The 17,455-nt window shown below is 43.1% G+C and overlaps 1 protein-coding gene across 1 annotated transcript; it reads left to right on the top strand.

The window, feature by feature from the left end:
• The first annotated feature begins 75 nt into the window (after window positions 1–75).
• On the top strand, window positions 76–8,233 carry LOC124279817. The gene is given in 8 exon segments (XM_046715694.1): window positions 76–1,085; window positions 1,631–1,884; window positions 2,515–2,661; window positions 3,606–3,829; window positions 4,618–4,866; window positions 5,241–5,380; window positions 5,383–5,560; window positions 6,022–8,233. Coding segments are annotated over 8 exon segments (1,767 nt in total). The 5' UTR covers window positions 76–799; the 3' UTR covers window positions 6,311–8,233.
• Window positions 8,234–17,455: the final 9,222 nt, after the last annotated feature.

The raw sequence follows: 17,455 nt of genomic DNA, 5'->3' as shown, positions 1-17,455 counted from the left end.
CAACTACATATGCAATCATATACAAAGAGTAGGGGCCCGGGGATAGGACAACCTAGATAGGACCTAGATAGGACAAGCTTGCTAAATAATATTTCATTGTAATAAACATCGCAGTCTTCGTTCATTACAAAATGGTGGTCAATGTTTTTAAAACAATTCATAATAATAACGGTGTTTGTTTTTAACCTGCCGCAAATGTTTTGTGTGATTTTTGATGGACCAGTTATATATCGATCTGTATAGTTGAAGTGTTGCATGTTTATCTGCAGCTTTTCAACTCGAGTAACATAGGGAATTCAAATATTATCTAAAACATTTCTTCTCTCATTGTAATGATGTTCGAGAAGGTTCTTGTCGACTCTTTTAACACGTCATGGTAAAATTCGAACTGACGAAAGCTAAACGTAATTTCATGAATGAACCCGCATATGTATATTCCTACGCATCGAAACGCGTACAGTTGAAGCGTAATCTCTGCATTAGAATACATGACAGCTTCTAAATGTGTTAATATTCTGTATGATATAATCACATTTAAACGTATATTTATTGAATATATATATTGGAGTGAATAATGCAGACCTATCTCACCGAACTATATTTATGTGCGGAGTTCCGAGTGTTGCTAGGTACGCGAGCTGTTGACATGTTGTTGTGCAAGGCGCACTTGGTGCGATATAAACACGAGCATGCGGTAGTAGCCCATAGTTCGCTGACGAGAGAGACTTAGAACGCGGGCACCACATATATGACCGATTAAGACACCTCGTATAGTTTTCTACAGTTGTCACATTTCATAATGTCGAGAGGACGAGGCCGTGGTCGTGGACGTGGACGTGGGGGTGCTCGAGGTGGGCGTGGTCGTAGTCGTAGAGGAGGACGAGGGAGATATGCGTCCGCCTCGAATCAAGTTAAAGATGAGCAAGGCAGTGCTCCAAAACAGTTCGACATCGAGACGAATCCTAATGACTACTTCACAGGCACCGCATCGGTGGCCCAACACATCCAGGGACAGACAGACAACCTGGACAGGTACGCTGCCACAATGGCAGTTCTCAGGAAGAATGGAGTGGCAGTGGCTCAAAGTGAGTACAAATTGCTGACGTCAAGTTTTATTTTTGATGCATCAGCATAATTTTGTGAGTGCATATAGTTTTTAAAAATGAATGGTTTTTTTCAATATGTACTACATCAAAGATCTATTCTGTATATTTCTCCATTAAATATATAATTTGTTAAAGTTAATGTAACAAATTGAATATATATATATTTCGGAAGTAAGTTTTAATTTGTTAGGATATCAATGTAGATTTATTGACAAGTTGTCTCTTTAAAAGATCAGTAAATAAAGAAAAGCTACTTGCAGATATATATAGATGAAATGTTATGAGAAAAATGATCAATGGCAGAGATATTTTTAGGGAAAGAGTAAGGAGATTTGTCCTTTCTTCAAATATTTATACTGAAGTTGTACAGGGCATTCGACAAGTCAGATATATAATATCAAGCATTATGAAGGTGTCTCAATGAATATAGATTTTCTAGAAGTTTTGAATGAAAACATATGCACAGATTTCTGTAAAAATTCTAAATGAAACTAATAACGCAAACTTTCATTGTGAAATTGCAGATGCCTGTGTACGAGCTTTGACTGCAGCATGGGCGCGGCATGACTACAAGCTTGCTGATGCCTTTCTCCAGAACAGAGAGCAGTTTGGACTAGTTGAGGTCTTGAAGACATTAACTTTACTTGACTCGGGAAGGAGAGTGCGTGTTCTGGAGAAGAAGCTCAAAAGGTTGCAGCTCACAGGGTCAAAGATCAGCAAGACGAAGTTCGGAAAGTTGAAGTCAGACATTGACAACCTCAATGCAATAAAACCACCAGTAAGTAATGCAGGGGTTGTCTCCCTTGATGTGTTGCACCAATAATAGAAAATGCGAGCAACAGTCTCAACACTAAACTGCTAGTAGACCTAATTAAAAGATCCTAATTGAAAATATTAATTTTCATTAAACATGTACATGATATATTCTATTTTATTATCAAAAATATACTTTCTTCTTAATTCAGTGTGGCAAATGAAATAACAGCACTGATAGCTGTTTCCTAATTAACTAATTAGAGTTGCTTCCCTTCTCTCCATAAGATGGAAAAGTATTTGCAAATCAGAATAATATTCTAACAGTTTGTCTTACAAACATGAAAGAGCAGTGAATTCCATTACATTATTTGCTGATAACGAAATCACAATAGACTCAAAATTTGAAACAAGTGCAATCTCTTTGAAATCAGTGTAATCTTCGTGAACATGAACATGTGCTACCCCCGCCCTGGAGCTGCAATTTCAGATCTTAGTGAGATTGAAACCGATGTGAGGTAGTACAAAATGATTTAAAACAACTGGTCAGATTAATATATTAATAATGGTTGTCACCCCTTCTGGTGTGACAACCATTATTGGCATATACTGAGCCATACCATGGTATTAATACTTGTGATGATTTTGTTTGCAGCAAGGGTCAGCAAGTGGGGCGGTGTGCAAACATGTCCAGGCGTGGGTAAAGACATTCACCAAGGAGGAGCTCGAGTTCTACGCTCTCCACTACCCTAAAGATCCATGGAAGAAACTGGCAGACATCTGCCACTTCAACCCCCAAACAGTAAGTCTGACAGCTGATTATATTGTGAGTTTAGTTTTACGCTGCACTCAGCAATATTCCAGCTATATGGTGGCAGTCTGTAAATAATCGAGTCTGGACCAGACAATCCAGCGATCAACATCATGAGCATCGATCTACACAATTGGGATGACGATGACATGAGTCAACCAAGTCAGCGAGTCTGACCACCCGATCCTGTAAGTCGTCTCTGAGTTACTGAAGATCAACTCTAACCCGGATCTTCACGTGTAGATCATATATTGTACTTAGAGCGACATGGCCATGAAGGGGCGGTGGGTAGCCTAGTGGTTAAAGCGTTGGCTCGTCACGCTGAAGACCGGGTTGGAATCCCCACATGGGTACAATGTGTGAAGCCCATTTCTGGTGTCCCCCGACCGTGATGTTGCTGGAATATTGCTAAATGCGGCGTAAAACCAAACTCAGTCAGTCAGTCATGGCCATGAAGATTGACTGTCAGTGGGTGTCACCTGGTCTGAAGTGAGGCATAATACAATATGTCATTTTAATCTAATGTACACATGACAAAAGAGTTTACATGTATTATGCTAGACGCACTTTCACATTGTTCAGTCTTGCAGCTACATATGAATCACAGTGTTCAGTCCTATATGCATGTAGGAAACAATTATCTATAAGCAAACATAAATCATCTTAGTTTGCTGTGTTCTTCATGTCACTTTCTAACTGCACATTTTTATAAGTTTCAAATGTGCTCCATCCTGCGCTGATGATGTCATACAGTGCTTCCTACGTTTAAAAAAATCTGCTAGTGTTGAGTTGTCATTCGTGCAGTTGACTGCCAGGTTTGTCTATCCCCAGACAGGCTGCAGTGATAGGTCTGGTTGTATGTTGGAGTACAGCATTCATTTACTTATATCACTTATTGATCTGTGTGTAATTCATATGCATGTTTTGTGTTGCAGGATTTTGAAGTGTTGCCATGGTTCTTGCCGTTCTGTTTTGGGGACAATCCCCCTAGTGGATCAATGGTGGAGAGGTGTCGGGACGTCACCGAGGCCAACGTCAATGACCTCATCACAGAGTACGATGTCCCATACACGCATGTCAAGGAACACAAGGCCAAGTTGACGGACAACTCCAAAGCCAGATTAGCTGCATATGAGTCAAAACTGGACACAGTCTTATGGTAAAATATGCATTGTTGCAATCATTTGTGCTCACACAAAAGAGTCAAAACATTAGGTTAAGTGATGAGACAAGTTTAACTTAACTGGAAACAACATATTCAGAAAATATATTGATATATTCAGAAAAAATAACATGATTTTTTTATTTTATTCTTTCCGCCTACCTATCCACCAAGATTTTAAAACTATCCCAAACCAAGAAATAATTAATATCAACCATTTAGTTTCTTATTTATTCTAATTTCATGAAAAATATATTGTTTGAACATATATCTCTCTTTAGAAACTGGATATATCTTCTGACACTTTGATGTGTTTATATATTTAAATATTTTAATTATATAATTTAAATATTCCATAAAAGTGTTGAGACTGCAATAAACAGTATCTCTCTCCATGACATGCTGTAAACTGACTCACTCACTCTGGATTCTGGGTCACTCTATGTTGGCTCTGGTGGTTAAAATGTTGACAGATTATCTGTCATTGTATACATCTATGTTCATGGTGTCAATCATTCATGTGTCTAGTCCTGTCAGTTAACGCACCAAGTTGATATCAATGGAATAGTGTAGACTACAGCAGCGTAAAACAACATTCATTCCCCATTTGACCCACACACTTAAAGTCCTTCAGATTTTAAGCGGATGTATATTTATATGATATATGAAATCTGCTATACTTGGGAATCAAATGAAATATTCTACTGTCTATTTTCAGTTTTGACTGAATGTCCAACCAATGCAATGTGAAAACTGTACTGATATCTCTGTTTGTCTTCCTACAGGTGGTATGAGGATCTTCAGTGCATGGAGGTAGATAAGATCATAACGGAACGACTTGAAGCAGGCGATAATGTGAACCTGGCCAATGGGAAACTGTTGGAAAGATTATTGACCCTGAAGATAATCCGTGAGAACATCCAGACTCAGTCATATTACAGCACAAGTGCCCCAGCAAGGGAGGCAAACCCAACTAAAGTCTGTTTTCTTCCCAAACTGATCCCCATGGCTGAAACAAGACTGACATCAATCAAGTAAGTAATATATGTAGTACTGATGTACAGCTCCTGAGATAAGTCCAACTGTCAACTCCTGAGATGAGTTCAACTTTAAACGCCTGATAAAAGTCCAACTCTCAAGTCCTGAGATAAGTCCAACTCTCAACTCCTGAGATGAGTTCAACTTTTAACGCCTGATAAAAGTCCAACTCTCAAGTCCTGAGATAAGTCCAACTCTCAACTCCTGAGATGAGTTCAACTGATAAAAGTCCAACTCTCAAGTCCTGAGATAAGTCCAACTCTCAACTCCGGAGAGAGCTGGGAGTCCAATTTAGTTGAGAACAGAACAGAACCCTTAGGCTTCGAGAATATAATTGAATCACTTATTCATTATCTGTACTTTTCTTTAGACTTCCTCTGGAGTCCCCGATTGTTGTGATTGGCGATGCATCTGGCTCCATGCAGGTCGCCATCCGAACCAGCACTATCATCGCCAGTCTGCTCACCGCCATCTGCTCAGCCAGACTTGTCTTCTTCAACACTGAGAATCGTGGAAGCCATACTTGCCCAAGACCATTGATGAAGTGCTGGAGCTGGCGGTGACGACCAAGGCAGGAGGGGGGACAACTCCTGCTGCTAGCTTGTGGCCATTCTACGAGAAGAAAGAGGTAGTGAAGACATTCATCATGGTGACAGACGAAGAGGAGAATGGGAAAGTTGAGAATATGAAGTGAGTGGAACAATGAGCATTTGTATGTTTGAAACATTAACTCTGAAGTTTATAAGATATAGGGTTAGGTGTAAGTGCAAATCCTGAGTGTCAACATGTAGTTAATCTTTTGTTTAGGCGTTTGAATTAATGTTATTTTGTTTATAGTTGCCAGTCCTAAAGATGGATGGATGGATGGATGTTGGCACAGTTACTTCAGTGTCATAAATGTTTTAAGAGCTGCATCACTTTTGATTTTTGTCCTAGCCACAGTACAACGAATTACTGCGTTAATTATAGAAGTGAGATCGGAGAAATGGCGTAATCCTATCTTTGTGAGGATTAAGGAAGTGGTACTACTCATAACTAATTTCTTAATAATTATTACCTTCAAAACTGATTTGGAGGTAACGTTGATCTTGCTTTTGTTAGATATTTTTATAGCTTGATGATAGATGAGTTTCACGACAATTTCATTTCAGTTTTGCTGAGTTGTACAAGAAGTATCATGATGAAGTATTTCCTGCCAAGCTGGTCTTCGTGTCATTCCTCCGTTCCCAGCATGCAAAGGGGCAAATGGTGACTCAACTTCAGGAAGCCGGATTCCAGCCACTCCAGTTCAAACTGGAAGGAAGCCGTCCTGACCTGACCAAACTTGACAATCTGTTTGGGCTGCTGTCGTCTGATTCTGCCTCCTTCAAGGATGAAATCACAGAGATGCAGGAGGACATCCAGAAATCAGGGCTGGCCGAGGTCTTCAAGAAGCTCTAGATTGAGTGACATTATTAAGAGGTCAATGCCTGAACTCGAGCTCCATTCCATAGAACAATATTGTCAGTCAGTAGTCCCTAAAGGAGTTACAACAATCGTAGTGCTGCTCGTGTCCTAGCTCTGTATAGAAACTGATTCCACTAGATTAGAGCAACTCAGTGTTCAGACTTAGGAGCTGTTGTGCAACAGCTGTCATTAACCCGTTTGGACACATCGGTTTTATGACAGTCGTAGTGAAACAACTTTCATTGATCTTTTGGGAAACAAAAGTGTTATGACAGTCAAAGTGCAACAACTTTCTGTAGTCTATGGTGTATATTACCCTCAGAGTTTTATTGTAGCAGTCCATGAGCATGCACAAATGGGTGGATACAGGCGTATTATAAATGTCCATTATTGTTATATTCAATAGTGAAATGCATACTGAATAGTTTACATACATATTGCACTGTTTACATGCATATTCAATAGTTTATATAAATATTGCACAGTTTACACACATTTTCAGCAGCTAACAACAGTGAGTTGAACAATGCATGACAAAATGCATAAAACGAGTAAATATATTGTGTAATTTTGTGTAAATATCAATCAGTCTTTCATTAATGAGAATATTGAGCCCTGTGTAGATATACATAACAATGGCACTTGCCAGGAACAAGACTTCGATGTAAATACCGGGGTAATAGAAAATGTACATAGCAAATGATCGTTACAAGGCAGCATTTGTCAATTTAAATGCAAGACATTTTTGAAAACATCTGTCTGTGTTATGATGCAAAGCTAGATATGCTTTTATCGTTGTGACAATTAGTTTTGTCAAGCAATGTTGTGATATTAGACAAAACTGTGTAGTCTCCACAGTACCAACGTTTCAAACTGCTGGTGAAACACATGATACATATTGTATTGCATCTCACATTACAACTTGGGCATTATTTTCAGTGGTTAGATTTTAACCTACCATTCCTTCATCTGAAGTCATTCATTTTTAATAGACCCCTGGACACCATCTCTGTTTTACGGGGAGATAACTTTTGTAATGCATTTAGTTGCATACCATGAATAACTGTTAGTGCTTTTTAAGAAAGAAGTGCTTATGAATTATGACGGTTTTGTTTTTATATTTGTATTTTGTTGAATTGAGTGTAATGGATGATTCATGACAGCATGTTGAGGTTTCATAGTTGGCGTTTGGTGGTAGTTTTATATAAGAGCAGTGACAATGATTCTATTGAGAAGAAATTAGCATTTGTCTCAAGTTAGATATGTGCATTTGTTAAAAGTCTAATTTAGGTGTCATTACTGTGCTGTTGCATGTGATTTACAACTGACTACTAGCTATTTTTTAAAGAGAAAATATTACTGTTGTGTACAACTTTCGGATATTTTTATAGTTAAGTTACAACATGAGCATGGATGAAATTATACGTTTTAATAAAAAACTCCAGAATTAACATGTCTTCATTAATCTTCATTGATTTATATATAAAATCATTTCCTATTTCTGATGGATCTTTCAGTTAAGTAAGTATGTTCACAGTTTCAGTACAATGTCAGGTGTCTAATGAGCAAGGTTTCAAAGAATATGTTTCTTTAGTATACATGCACATTGTGATTGGTTCTAGTGTATGATTATATGTGCAATACTAATCTGTCTAATTGATGACACAAATAGCCTCTCTGATATATGATTTGTGATGTATTTACTGTGACAAAGATGTATTGCATTATTTATTGCGTTATTTCCACTGTTACAAAGAAAGTGCTGTCACGTTTGTGCTGGAATGGACACGTCATGAACTTATTTTTATGTACAGTATTCTTTGTGATTTGTTTTATCTTTTTATACTCAATCAATGTATGTTTTTCACAGATAACCTCAGGGCAACTTTGCATAACAAATAAATGTTCAAATTATGAGTTTACTTTGTTCTTATTGGTACAATCAAACACATCATGCAACTAGTGGAGAAGACAGAGTTTGTATATGTCATCGTTATCCTTGTGGCATGTAGACTGTCTGGGATGTTCTTGTGGCATGTAGACTGCCCGGGATGTCCTTGTGGCATGTAGACTGTCTGGGAAGCCAATGTGGCATGTAGACTGCCTGGGTGGCATGTGTCCTGTGTGGGATGCATGTACACTGCCTGGGAAGCCATTGTGGCATGTAGACTGCCTGGGATGTCATTGGGGCATGTAGACTGCCTGGGATGTCCTTGTGGCATGTACACTGCCTGGGATGTCATTGGGGCATGTAGACTGCCTGGGATGTCCTTGGGGCATGTAGACTGCCTGGGATGTCCTTGTGGCATGTAGACTGCCTGGGATGTCCTTGTGGCATGTACACTGCCTGGGATGTCATTGGGGCATGTAGACTGCCTGGGATGTCCTTGTGGCATGTAGACTGCCTGGGATGTCATTGGGGCATGTAGACTGCCTGGGATGTCATTGGGGCATGTAGACTGCCTGGGATGCCATTGGGGCATGTAGACTGCCTGGGATGTCCTTGTGGCATGTAGACTGCCTGGGATGTCCTTGTGGCATGAAGACTGCCTGGGGTGTCATTGGGGCATGTAGACTGCCTGGGATGCCATTGGGGCATGTAGACTGCCTGGGATGCCATTGGGGCATGTAGACTGCCTGGGATGTCCTTGTGGCATGAAGACTGCCTGGGATGTCATTGTGGCATGTAGACTGCCTGGGATGCCATTGGGGCATGTAGACTGCCTGGGAAGCCAATGTGGCATGTACACTGCCTGGGATGTCCTTGTGGCATGTAGACTGCCTGGGATGTCCTTGTGGCATGTAGACTGCCTGGAAAGCCAATGTGGCATGTAGACTGCCTGGGATGTCCTTGTGGCATGTAGACTGCCTGGGATGTCCTTGTGGCATGAAGACTGCCTGGGATGTCCTTGTGGCATGTAGACTGCCTGGGATGTCCTTGTGGCATGTAGACTGCCTGGGAAGCCAATGTGGCATGTACACTGCCTGGGATGTCCTTGTGGCATGTAGACTGCCTGGGATGTCCTTGTGGCATGTAGACTGCCTGGGAAGCCAATGTGGCATGTACACTGCCTGGGATGTCCTTGTGGCATGTAGACTGCCTGGGATGTCCTTGTGGCATGAAGACTGCCTGGGGTGTCATTGGGGCATGAAGACTGCCTGGGATGCCATTGGGGCATGTAGACTGCCTGGGGTGTCATTGGGGCATGTAGACTACCTGGGATGCCATTGGGGCATGTAGACTGCCTGGGATGCCATTGGGGCATGTAGACTGCCTGGGGTGTCATTGGGGCATGTAGACTGCCTGGGATGCCATTGGGGCATGTAGACTGCCTGGGATGCCATTGGGGCATGAAGACTGCCTGGGATATCATAGTGGCATGTAGACTGTCTGGGATATCATAGTGGCATGTAGACTGCCTGGGATGTCCTTGTGGCATGTAGACTGCCTGGGATGTCCTTGTGGCATGTAGACTGCCTGGGAAGCCAATGTGGCATGTACACTGCCTGGGATGTCCTTGTCGCATGTAGACTGCCTGGGATGTCCTTGTGGCATGTAGACTGCCTGGGATCTCCTTGTGGCATGTAGACTGTGTGGGATGTCCTTGTGGCATGAAGACTGTCTGTGATATCATTGTGGCATGAAGACTGTCTGGGATATCATTGTTTCATGAAGTGAGGGAGTGAATGGGTGAGTGAGTTTAGTTTTACACCACCTATAGCAACTCCCTCACCTCATATATGTCTGAGCTGTAATCTTCCCTCAACTCATGCATGTCTGAGCTGGAATGTTTCCTCACCTCATGTATGTCTGAGCTGGGATCTTCCTTCACCTCATGTATGTCTGAGGTGGTATCTTTCCTCACCTGATGTATGCCTGAACCCGAATCTTCTCTCACCTCATGTATGTCCGAGCGGGGATCTTCCCTCACCTCATGTATGTCTGAGCGGGGATCTTCCCTCACCTCATGTATGTCTGAGCTGGGATCTTCCCTCACCTCGTGTATGTCTGAGCTGGGATCTTCCCTCACCTCATGCATGTCTGAGCTGGAATCTTTCCTCACCTCATGTATGTCTGAGCTGGGACCTTCCCTCACCTCATGTATGTCTGAGCTGGGATCTTCCCTCACCTCATGTATGTCTGAGCTGGGATCTTCCCTCACCTCATGTATGTCTGAGCGGGGATCTTCCCTCACCTCATGTATGCCTGAGCTGGGATCTTCCCTCACCTCGTGTATGCCTGAGCTGGGATCTTCCATCACCTCATCTATGTCTGAGCTTGGATCTTCCCTCACCTCATGTATGTCTGAGCTGGGATCTTCCCTCACCTCAGGTATGTCTGAGCTGGGATCTTCCCTCACCTCGTGTATGTCTGAGCTGGGATCTTCCCTCACCTCATGTATGTCTGAGCTGGAATCTTCCCTCACCTCAGGTATGTCTAAGCTGGGATCTTCCCTCACCTCATGTATGTCTGAGCTTGGATCTTCCCTCACCTCATGTATGTCTGAGCGGGGATCTTCCTTCACCTCATGTATGTCTGAGCTTGGATCTTCCCTCACCTCATGCATGTCTGAGCTGGGATCTTCCCTCACCTCAGGTATGTCTGAGCTGGGATCTTCCCTCACCTCAGGTATGTCTAAGCTGGGATCTTCCCTCACCTCAGGTATGTCTGAGCTGGGATCTTCCCTCACCTCGTGCATGTCTGAGCTGGGATCTTCCCTCACCTCAGGTATGTCTGAGCTGGGATCTTCCCTCACCTCAGGTATGTCTGAGCTGGTATCTTCCCTCACCTCATGTATGTCTGAGCTGGGATCTTCCTTCACCTCATGTATGTCTGAGCTGGAATGTTTCCTCACCTCATGTATGTTTGAGCTGGGATCTTCCCTCACCTCAGGTATGTCTGAGCTGGGATCTTCCCTCACCTCATGTATGTCTGAGCTGGGATCTTCCCTCACCTCAGGTATGTCTGAGCTGGGATCTTCCTTCACCTCAGGTATGTCTGAACTGGGATCTTCCCTCACCTCATGCATGTCTAAGCTGGGATCTTCCCTCACCTCATGTATGTCTGAGCTGGGATCTTCCCTCACCTCATGTGTCTGAGCTAGAATCTTCCCTCACTTCACGTGTGTCTAAGCTGGGATCTTCCCTCACCTCATGTATGTCTGAGCTGGGATCTTCCCTCACCTCATGTGTCTGAGCTTGAATCTTCCCTCACTTCACGTGTGTCTAAGCTGGGATCTTCCTTCACCTCAGGTATGTCTGAGGTGGTATCTTCCCTCACTTCACGTGTGTCTGAAGTGGTATCTTCCCTCACTTCACGTGTGTCTGAGGTGGTATCTTTCCTCACCTCATGTATGTCTGAGCGGGGATCTTCCTTCACTTCATGTATGTCTGAGCTGGGATCTTCCCTCACCTCATGCATATCTGAGCTGGAATGTTTCCTCAACTCATGTATGTCTGAGCGGGGATCTTCCCTCACCTCATGTATGTCTGAGGTGGTATCTTCCCTCACCTGATGTATGCCTGAACCCGAATCTTCTCTCACCTCATGTATGTCTGAGCTGGGATCTTCCCTCACCTCATGTATATCTGAGCTGGGATCTTCCCTCACCTCATGTATGTCTGAGCTGGGATCTTCCCTCACCTCATGTATGTCTGAGGTAGTATCTTCCCTCACCTCATGTATGTCTGAGGTGGTATCTTCCCTCACCTCATGTATGTCTGAGCTGGGATCTTCCCTCACCTCGTGTATGTCTGAGCTGGGATCTTCCCTCACCTCATGTATGTCTGAGCTGGGATCTTCCCTCACCTCATGTATGTCTGAGCTGGGATCTTCCCTCACCTCATGTATGTCTGAGCTGGGATCTTCCCTCACCTCATGTATGTCTGAGCTGGGATCTTCCCTCACCTCATGTATGTCTGAGCTGGGATCTTCCCTCACCTCATGTATGTCTGAGCTGGGATCTTCCCTCACCTCATGTATGTCTGAGGTAGTATCTTCCCTCACTTCACGTGTGTCTGAGGTGGTATCTTCCCTCACCTCATGTATGTCTGAGCTGGGATCTTCCCTCACCTCGTGTATGTCTGAGCTGGGATCTTCCCTCACCTCATGTATGTCTGAGCGGGGATCTTCCTTCACCTCATGTATGTCTGAGCTGGGATCTTCCATCACCTCATGCATGTCTGAGCGGGGATCTTCCATCACCTCATGTATGTCTGAGCTGGGATCTTCCCTCACCTCATGTATGTCTGATCGGGGATCTTCCATCACCTCATGTATGTCTGATCGGGGATCTTCCATCACCTCATGTATGTCTGAGCGGGGATCTTCCATCACCTCATGTATGTCTGAGCGGGGATCTTCCATCACCTCATGTATGTCTGAGCGGGGATCTTCCATCACCTCATGCATGTCTGAGCTGGGATCTTCCATCACCTCATGTATGTCTGAGCTGGGATCTTCCCTCACCTCATGTATGTCTGAGCTGGGATCTTCCCTCACCTCATGTATGTCTGAGCTGGGATCTTCCCTCACCTCATGTATGTCTGAGCTGGGATCTTCCCTCACCTCATGTATGTCTGAGCTGGTATCTTCCCTCACCTCATGTATGTCTGAGCTGGGATCTTCCCTCACCTCATGTATGTCTGAGCGGGGATCTTCCCTCACCTCATGTATGTCTGAGCTGGGATCTTCCCTCACCTCGTGTATGTCTGAGCTGGGATCTTCCCTCACCTCATGTATGTCTGAGCTGGGATCTTCCCTCACCTCATGTATGTCTGAGCTGGGATCTTCCCTCACCTCATGTATGTCTGAGCTGGAATCTTCCCTCACCTCATGTATGTCTGAGCTGGGATCTTCCCTCACCTCATGTATGCCTGAACCCGGATCTTCTCTCACCTCTGACACTACTACATATGCAATGCCCGATACTACACTACCACACACACAACTTCCAGTACAACGACAAATAAATTGATTGGGCGTTTATTGACAACATTAAAGAGATACATGTCGATACACAGTTTATCACAAATATTTTGACGACTCGTGGTTTGAACCAGTCATATATGTCGTCACATACTGTGACTGTTACGGGGCCAATACACGGAGAAGTATTGATTAAAATACCTTTTAATCATGGACGAAGACTAAATCACGATCTGAACAGCTGTGGATTAATGAATGTTTAAACACAGTTAGAATATAGCCCAGTATACTGAAGGAATAGGGTATAACGAGGTTCAGTGTGGTGGAAAAAAGTGTCGACATTAAGGTAATCAAATGTTAATAATGTAGAAATATGTATTTGTCTGGGAAGATTATAGTCTCTCTTTGGCCAGGGATGTTTCAACATTTCCGGAAATGAGAAAAGCGTTTAGAAATTGTTGCCGTAGTTGTCAGATGGTTTATGTGTGAACTGGAAAACACTCATGTCAATACCGACATATTATGGAAATAGAACAACCCCAAATGTAAGGCTGATGCATGTCAACCAACATTTATGTATAAGTTCAGGGAGATACTTTTCCTAATATTTGTACCCGCTGAAGTTTTTTACCCTTGCTGTTTGTTAACACTAGAAAACAATCAGTCCTTGGGGAATAGGCAACACAGGCATTAAAACCACGTGATTGCATCCCTGAAAACCAGTGACCAGTCACTCGCGGAATAATCTGACCAATTAACAATTTCAAAAAGATATCCATAAATCTAAGTTTGACCAAAATGGATTACACATTACGTCGTCCTTGATAACACGCATGAAAAGTAGATACGACGCTATTATATCTTGTGTCCAACACTTGCATTCCATCATGGTGTGATGGGGATTTAGATCCAAACATCTGTCTGTTGAAAACTGAAATTTTACAAGGCATGCGTTTATAAACCATGCTAGTTTGTAGTTCCTGTTTAAATGCATATGCTCTGGTTGCGTCCACACACAGAGAAAGACCTGCATTCCTTCACCCACGTTCTCAGACCATCTTGTCAAGGCCCAGTAACACAGCCAGCAGCATCAACACCACTAGCACCAACTGTGGGGATAGGAACGTTCCGCCATTGTCGCCTTGTGTTGTCATCGCTGGGGGCGTCGAGGACATCGTGGAGAAACATGAATCGTCACCCGATAAAGAGCCGTTCTCACTGAAAGAACAATTTTGTGTTAATTTTTCTGACGCTGATTTGTATCTCGTGCTTGATTCAAGCTTGGGCGTTGTATAGGTCGGTGAACATGGAATGGGGTTCTGTAAAGATAAAGACACCGAAGATAAAGTCATCGCAGATGGTGCTGTGAAGGTTCCTACAGCCAGGTGAATCCACAGGGAGACTCATACCGCACTTAGAATGAATGAAAAGTCGTGGCCAAATGTATGGAACAAAGGTTACCGGTAATGAATACATTGTTACCGTGTGTACGTGCCTAGTTATAAATACAACGCCAAGTGATCCAAGTTGTGGACGTTAAGCACTTTGCTGACACCCACGAGCACAGGTATGGTTCAAGACAGACCAATGATTTCTCTCCACTGTGCACGACTTATCAACGAACATGTGCTAAGCGAATAGCTGCTTGGTGTTACAGGATTTAGTGTTATCCGCTTTAATTAAGCATTAAATCAATCTGAGACCATGTTAAACGAAAGATATTATCTCACAAGCATATTTTTTGGTTGGCAGCGCATGACCCCTGTGCTGTTGTACCGTCGGTGAAGCAGTAGGAGATGAAGTCCGGGTTGACAAATGGCTGGGTTGAAGTCGGTGCAGTTGGTGACGATAGAACAGCGGGCAATGCCTACAACATAACATATATTTCACGTTCACTCTTTACAAGGTAAGCATGCTGTTGATCACTGGATTGTCTGGTCCAGACTCGATTATATACAGACCTCCGCCATATAGCTGGAATATTGCTGAGTGCAGCGTAAAACTAAACTCACTCACTACAAGGTAAAACCTAAGTACTCCTTCCCACGTACCTCAGGACATTAACTCTCTTCACAAGTACCTCAGAACATTCACCCTTTACAAGGTAAAACCTAGGTACTCCTTCACACAAATCTCAGGACATCCTCCGTTATGCAGGGAATTACATTCAATTTCTACTAAACCAAATTGAATCCCAGCATGGAAGTAATTTGTGCAACATCATGAAAACAGACGTGTGTCATACTGCTATCATCCATGTAACAATACAGTCGGTGAAAAGTGGATTGTGGAATAATTTTATTGGAAGAATAATACATAACGTCCCATAACCCCCAAACGCGACATTTACACTGCACAGTCCTCGTGGACAGTGTTTGCTCTTAACCCTGACAAGCTGCAGGCGCTAAGGACCCAGAACCATAAAAAGTTGTGGGTCCTGATCAGAATGTGTAGGCCTATATTATAATATGGAAATAATATTCTTGGTTACTGGGGATGAAAATGCTGTCGGCCATAAGGACCTGCAGGAAACAAGAGCTGTGGGTCCGATAGGATTTTCAGTCGGCCTCGGGCCTAATTAAGGACCGACGTTAATTTCGAACGCTGCTCGTGGACTGGGGAACCTGTTGGAGCACTCTAACCGGATGTCGTCACCATCGATCAGCGAGTGCTTTCCTGAGTTTTGTCAATGTCTGGGGTTGTTCATTTGCTTTCATCCCAACTGTTTTCGATCCGGTTCGAGTCTGGGAAACGGTAAGGGCAGTCCATGGCATCATCATCTGCGTTACATAAGAACTGCAGTATGGGTCGTGGTTAAAATGTCGGTCCAGGACCATGTAGCTGCATGAATGACAGAAGGACACAGGTCAAAACTTGGTACCAATACTGTATGACAGTAAGATTTCCCTAGACGACAATCACTTGAGATCGGCCATTAGCACATGAAGCTCCTGGAGACAGTCCTGTTCCACTGCCTCTGGTTGAATTTCCTTTCTCTGATTTCCCGATCTGAAGGTTGAATCAAGATCACGCCAGCGTTTCTGGCCTGACCGCTTTTTAAATAATACTGTTCCCAAGCTGCTTATTGGGAAGTATCAGTTTTGTCATTCAGTTTATGGAAGTTCGTTTTGGTTTTGAGGTCAGTAATGCAGTCTGTGATTCTCCGTAGAGGCTGTAGATCAATCAATGGATTGTCTGGTCCATACTCCATTTCTTATAGGTTGCCATCATAGACATGCGTGTGGAATTAACTAACCAACCAACCAACCAAACCCACCAACCAACCACATTTCGTATGTATGATGCATATGTCAGAAATTAGTTGACCTGGAGGAATTAGCTGAGAACAATACTGTCCAGAGTAACAGGATATCGCTATACCAGGGTGCCCTGTCTACTCACCCACCACCAGGGCCAGCACTATCAACATCATCATGGTCGGGATTTCGTCAGGTTGATACAGCTTCTAAATCGGCACGATATGTCTGCCGGCTTTTATACAATAATCTCCACGTGTTTATGCCAGTTATACACGTTTTTGGAGGGTGTCGGGAAGGTTGAGTGGAATATAAGGCTCCTCACATTTGCCCATGTACAGTCATAAATATTAATTTATGGTCATTTATATTAATTTATATGTCATTTATTCTTTCACATTATAGAGATACATGGGCTGGGGGAGTGATTTTGAACATGATAGTAGAGTAGATTTGGGATGGATGTGAAGAATCAATTTCCCAACACCCGTACATGTCTTGGAGAGGGGGCATGTACGGGTCTTTATATTCACATCCAATACAACTCTCCAAGACTGATAATCGTCCTTAATCTGTTGGGAAATTGATTCCTAAACGTGGTGACCATAGACAAATCTACATCTCTATGGTCAAAGGTTCATGGGATTAAAACAAATTACTCAGAAAGCAATACGTGAAATTCCGACCCAACTTGAGGTTTGGCAAGAAGTAGGTATCTCCATGAACACGAGAGAAGGCCCTCTTTAAAAGGGTTCCACTAGAGTTGTTTTATTTATTGCATGTATTAAGATTCAGAGCGACATAAAACTCTCCACAAGGCGATTGGGGAAGAGCCGTGACTTCAACTTATCAATAGGCAACTTTTCCTTCAATATCCCCTTCAACTTTCCGCGGCTTCAACAAAAATGGAAGTCGGACAACTGGTAGTCTGTCTAGATCACGGACCCCTCTGAC

Source organism: Haliotis rubra, unplaced genomic scaffold (assembly GCF_003918875.1).
Source record: "Haliotis rubra isolate DU_JTF1 unplaced genomic scaffold, ASM391887v1 Scf257, whole genome shotgun sequence".
Lineage (NCBI taxonomy): Eukaryota > Metazoa > Mollusca > Gastropoda > Lepetellida > Haliotidae > Haliotis > Haliotis rubra.
Note: the sequence above shows the minus strand (reverse complement) of the source record. Positions and strands in the feature narration are given on the sequence as shown.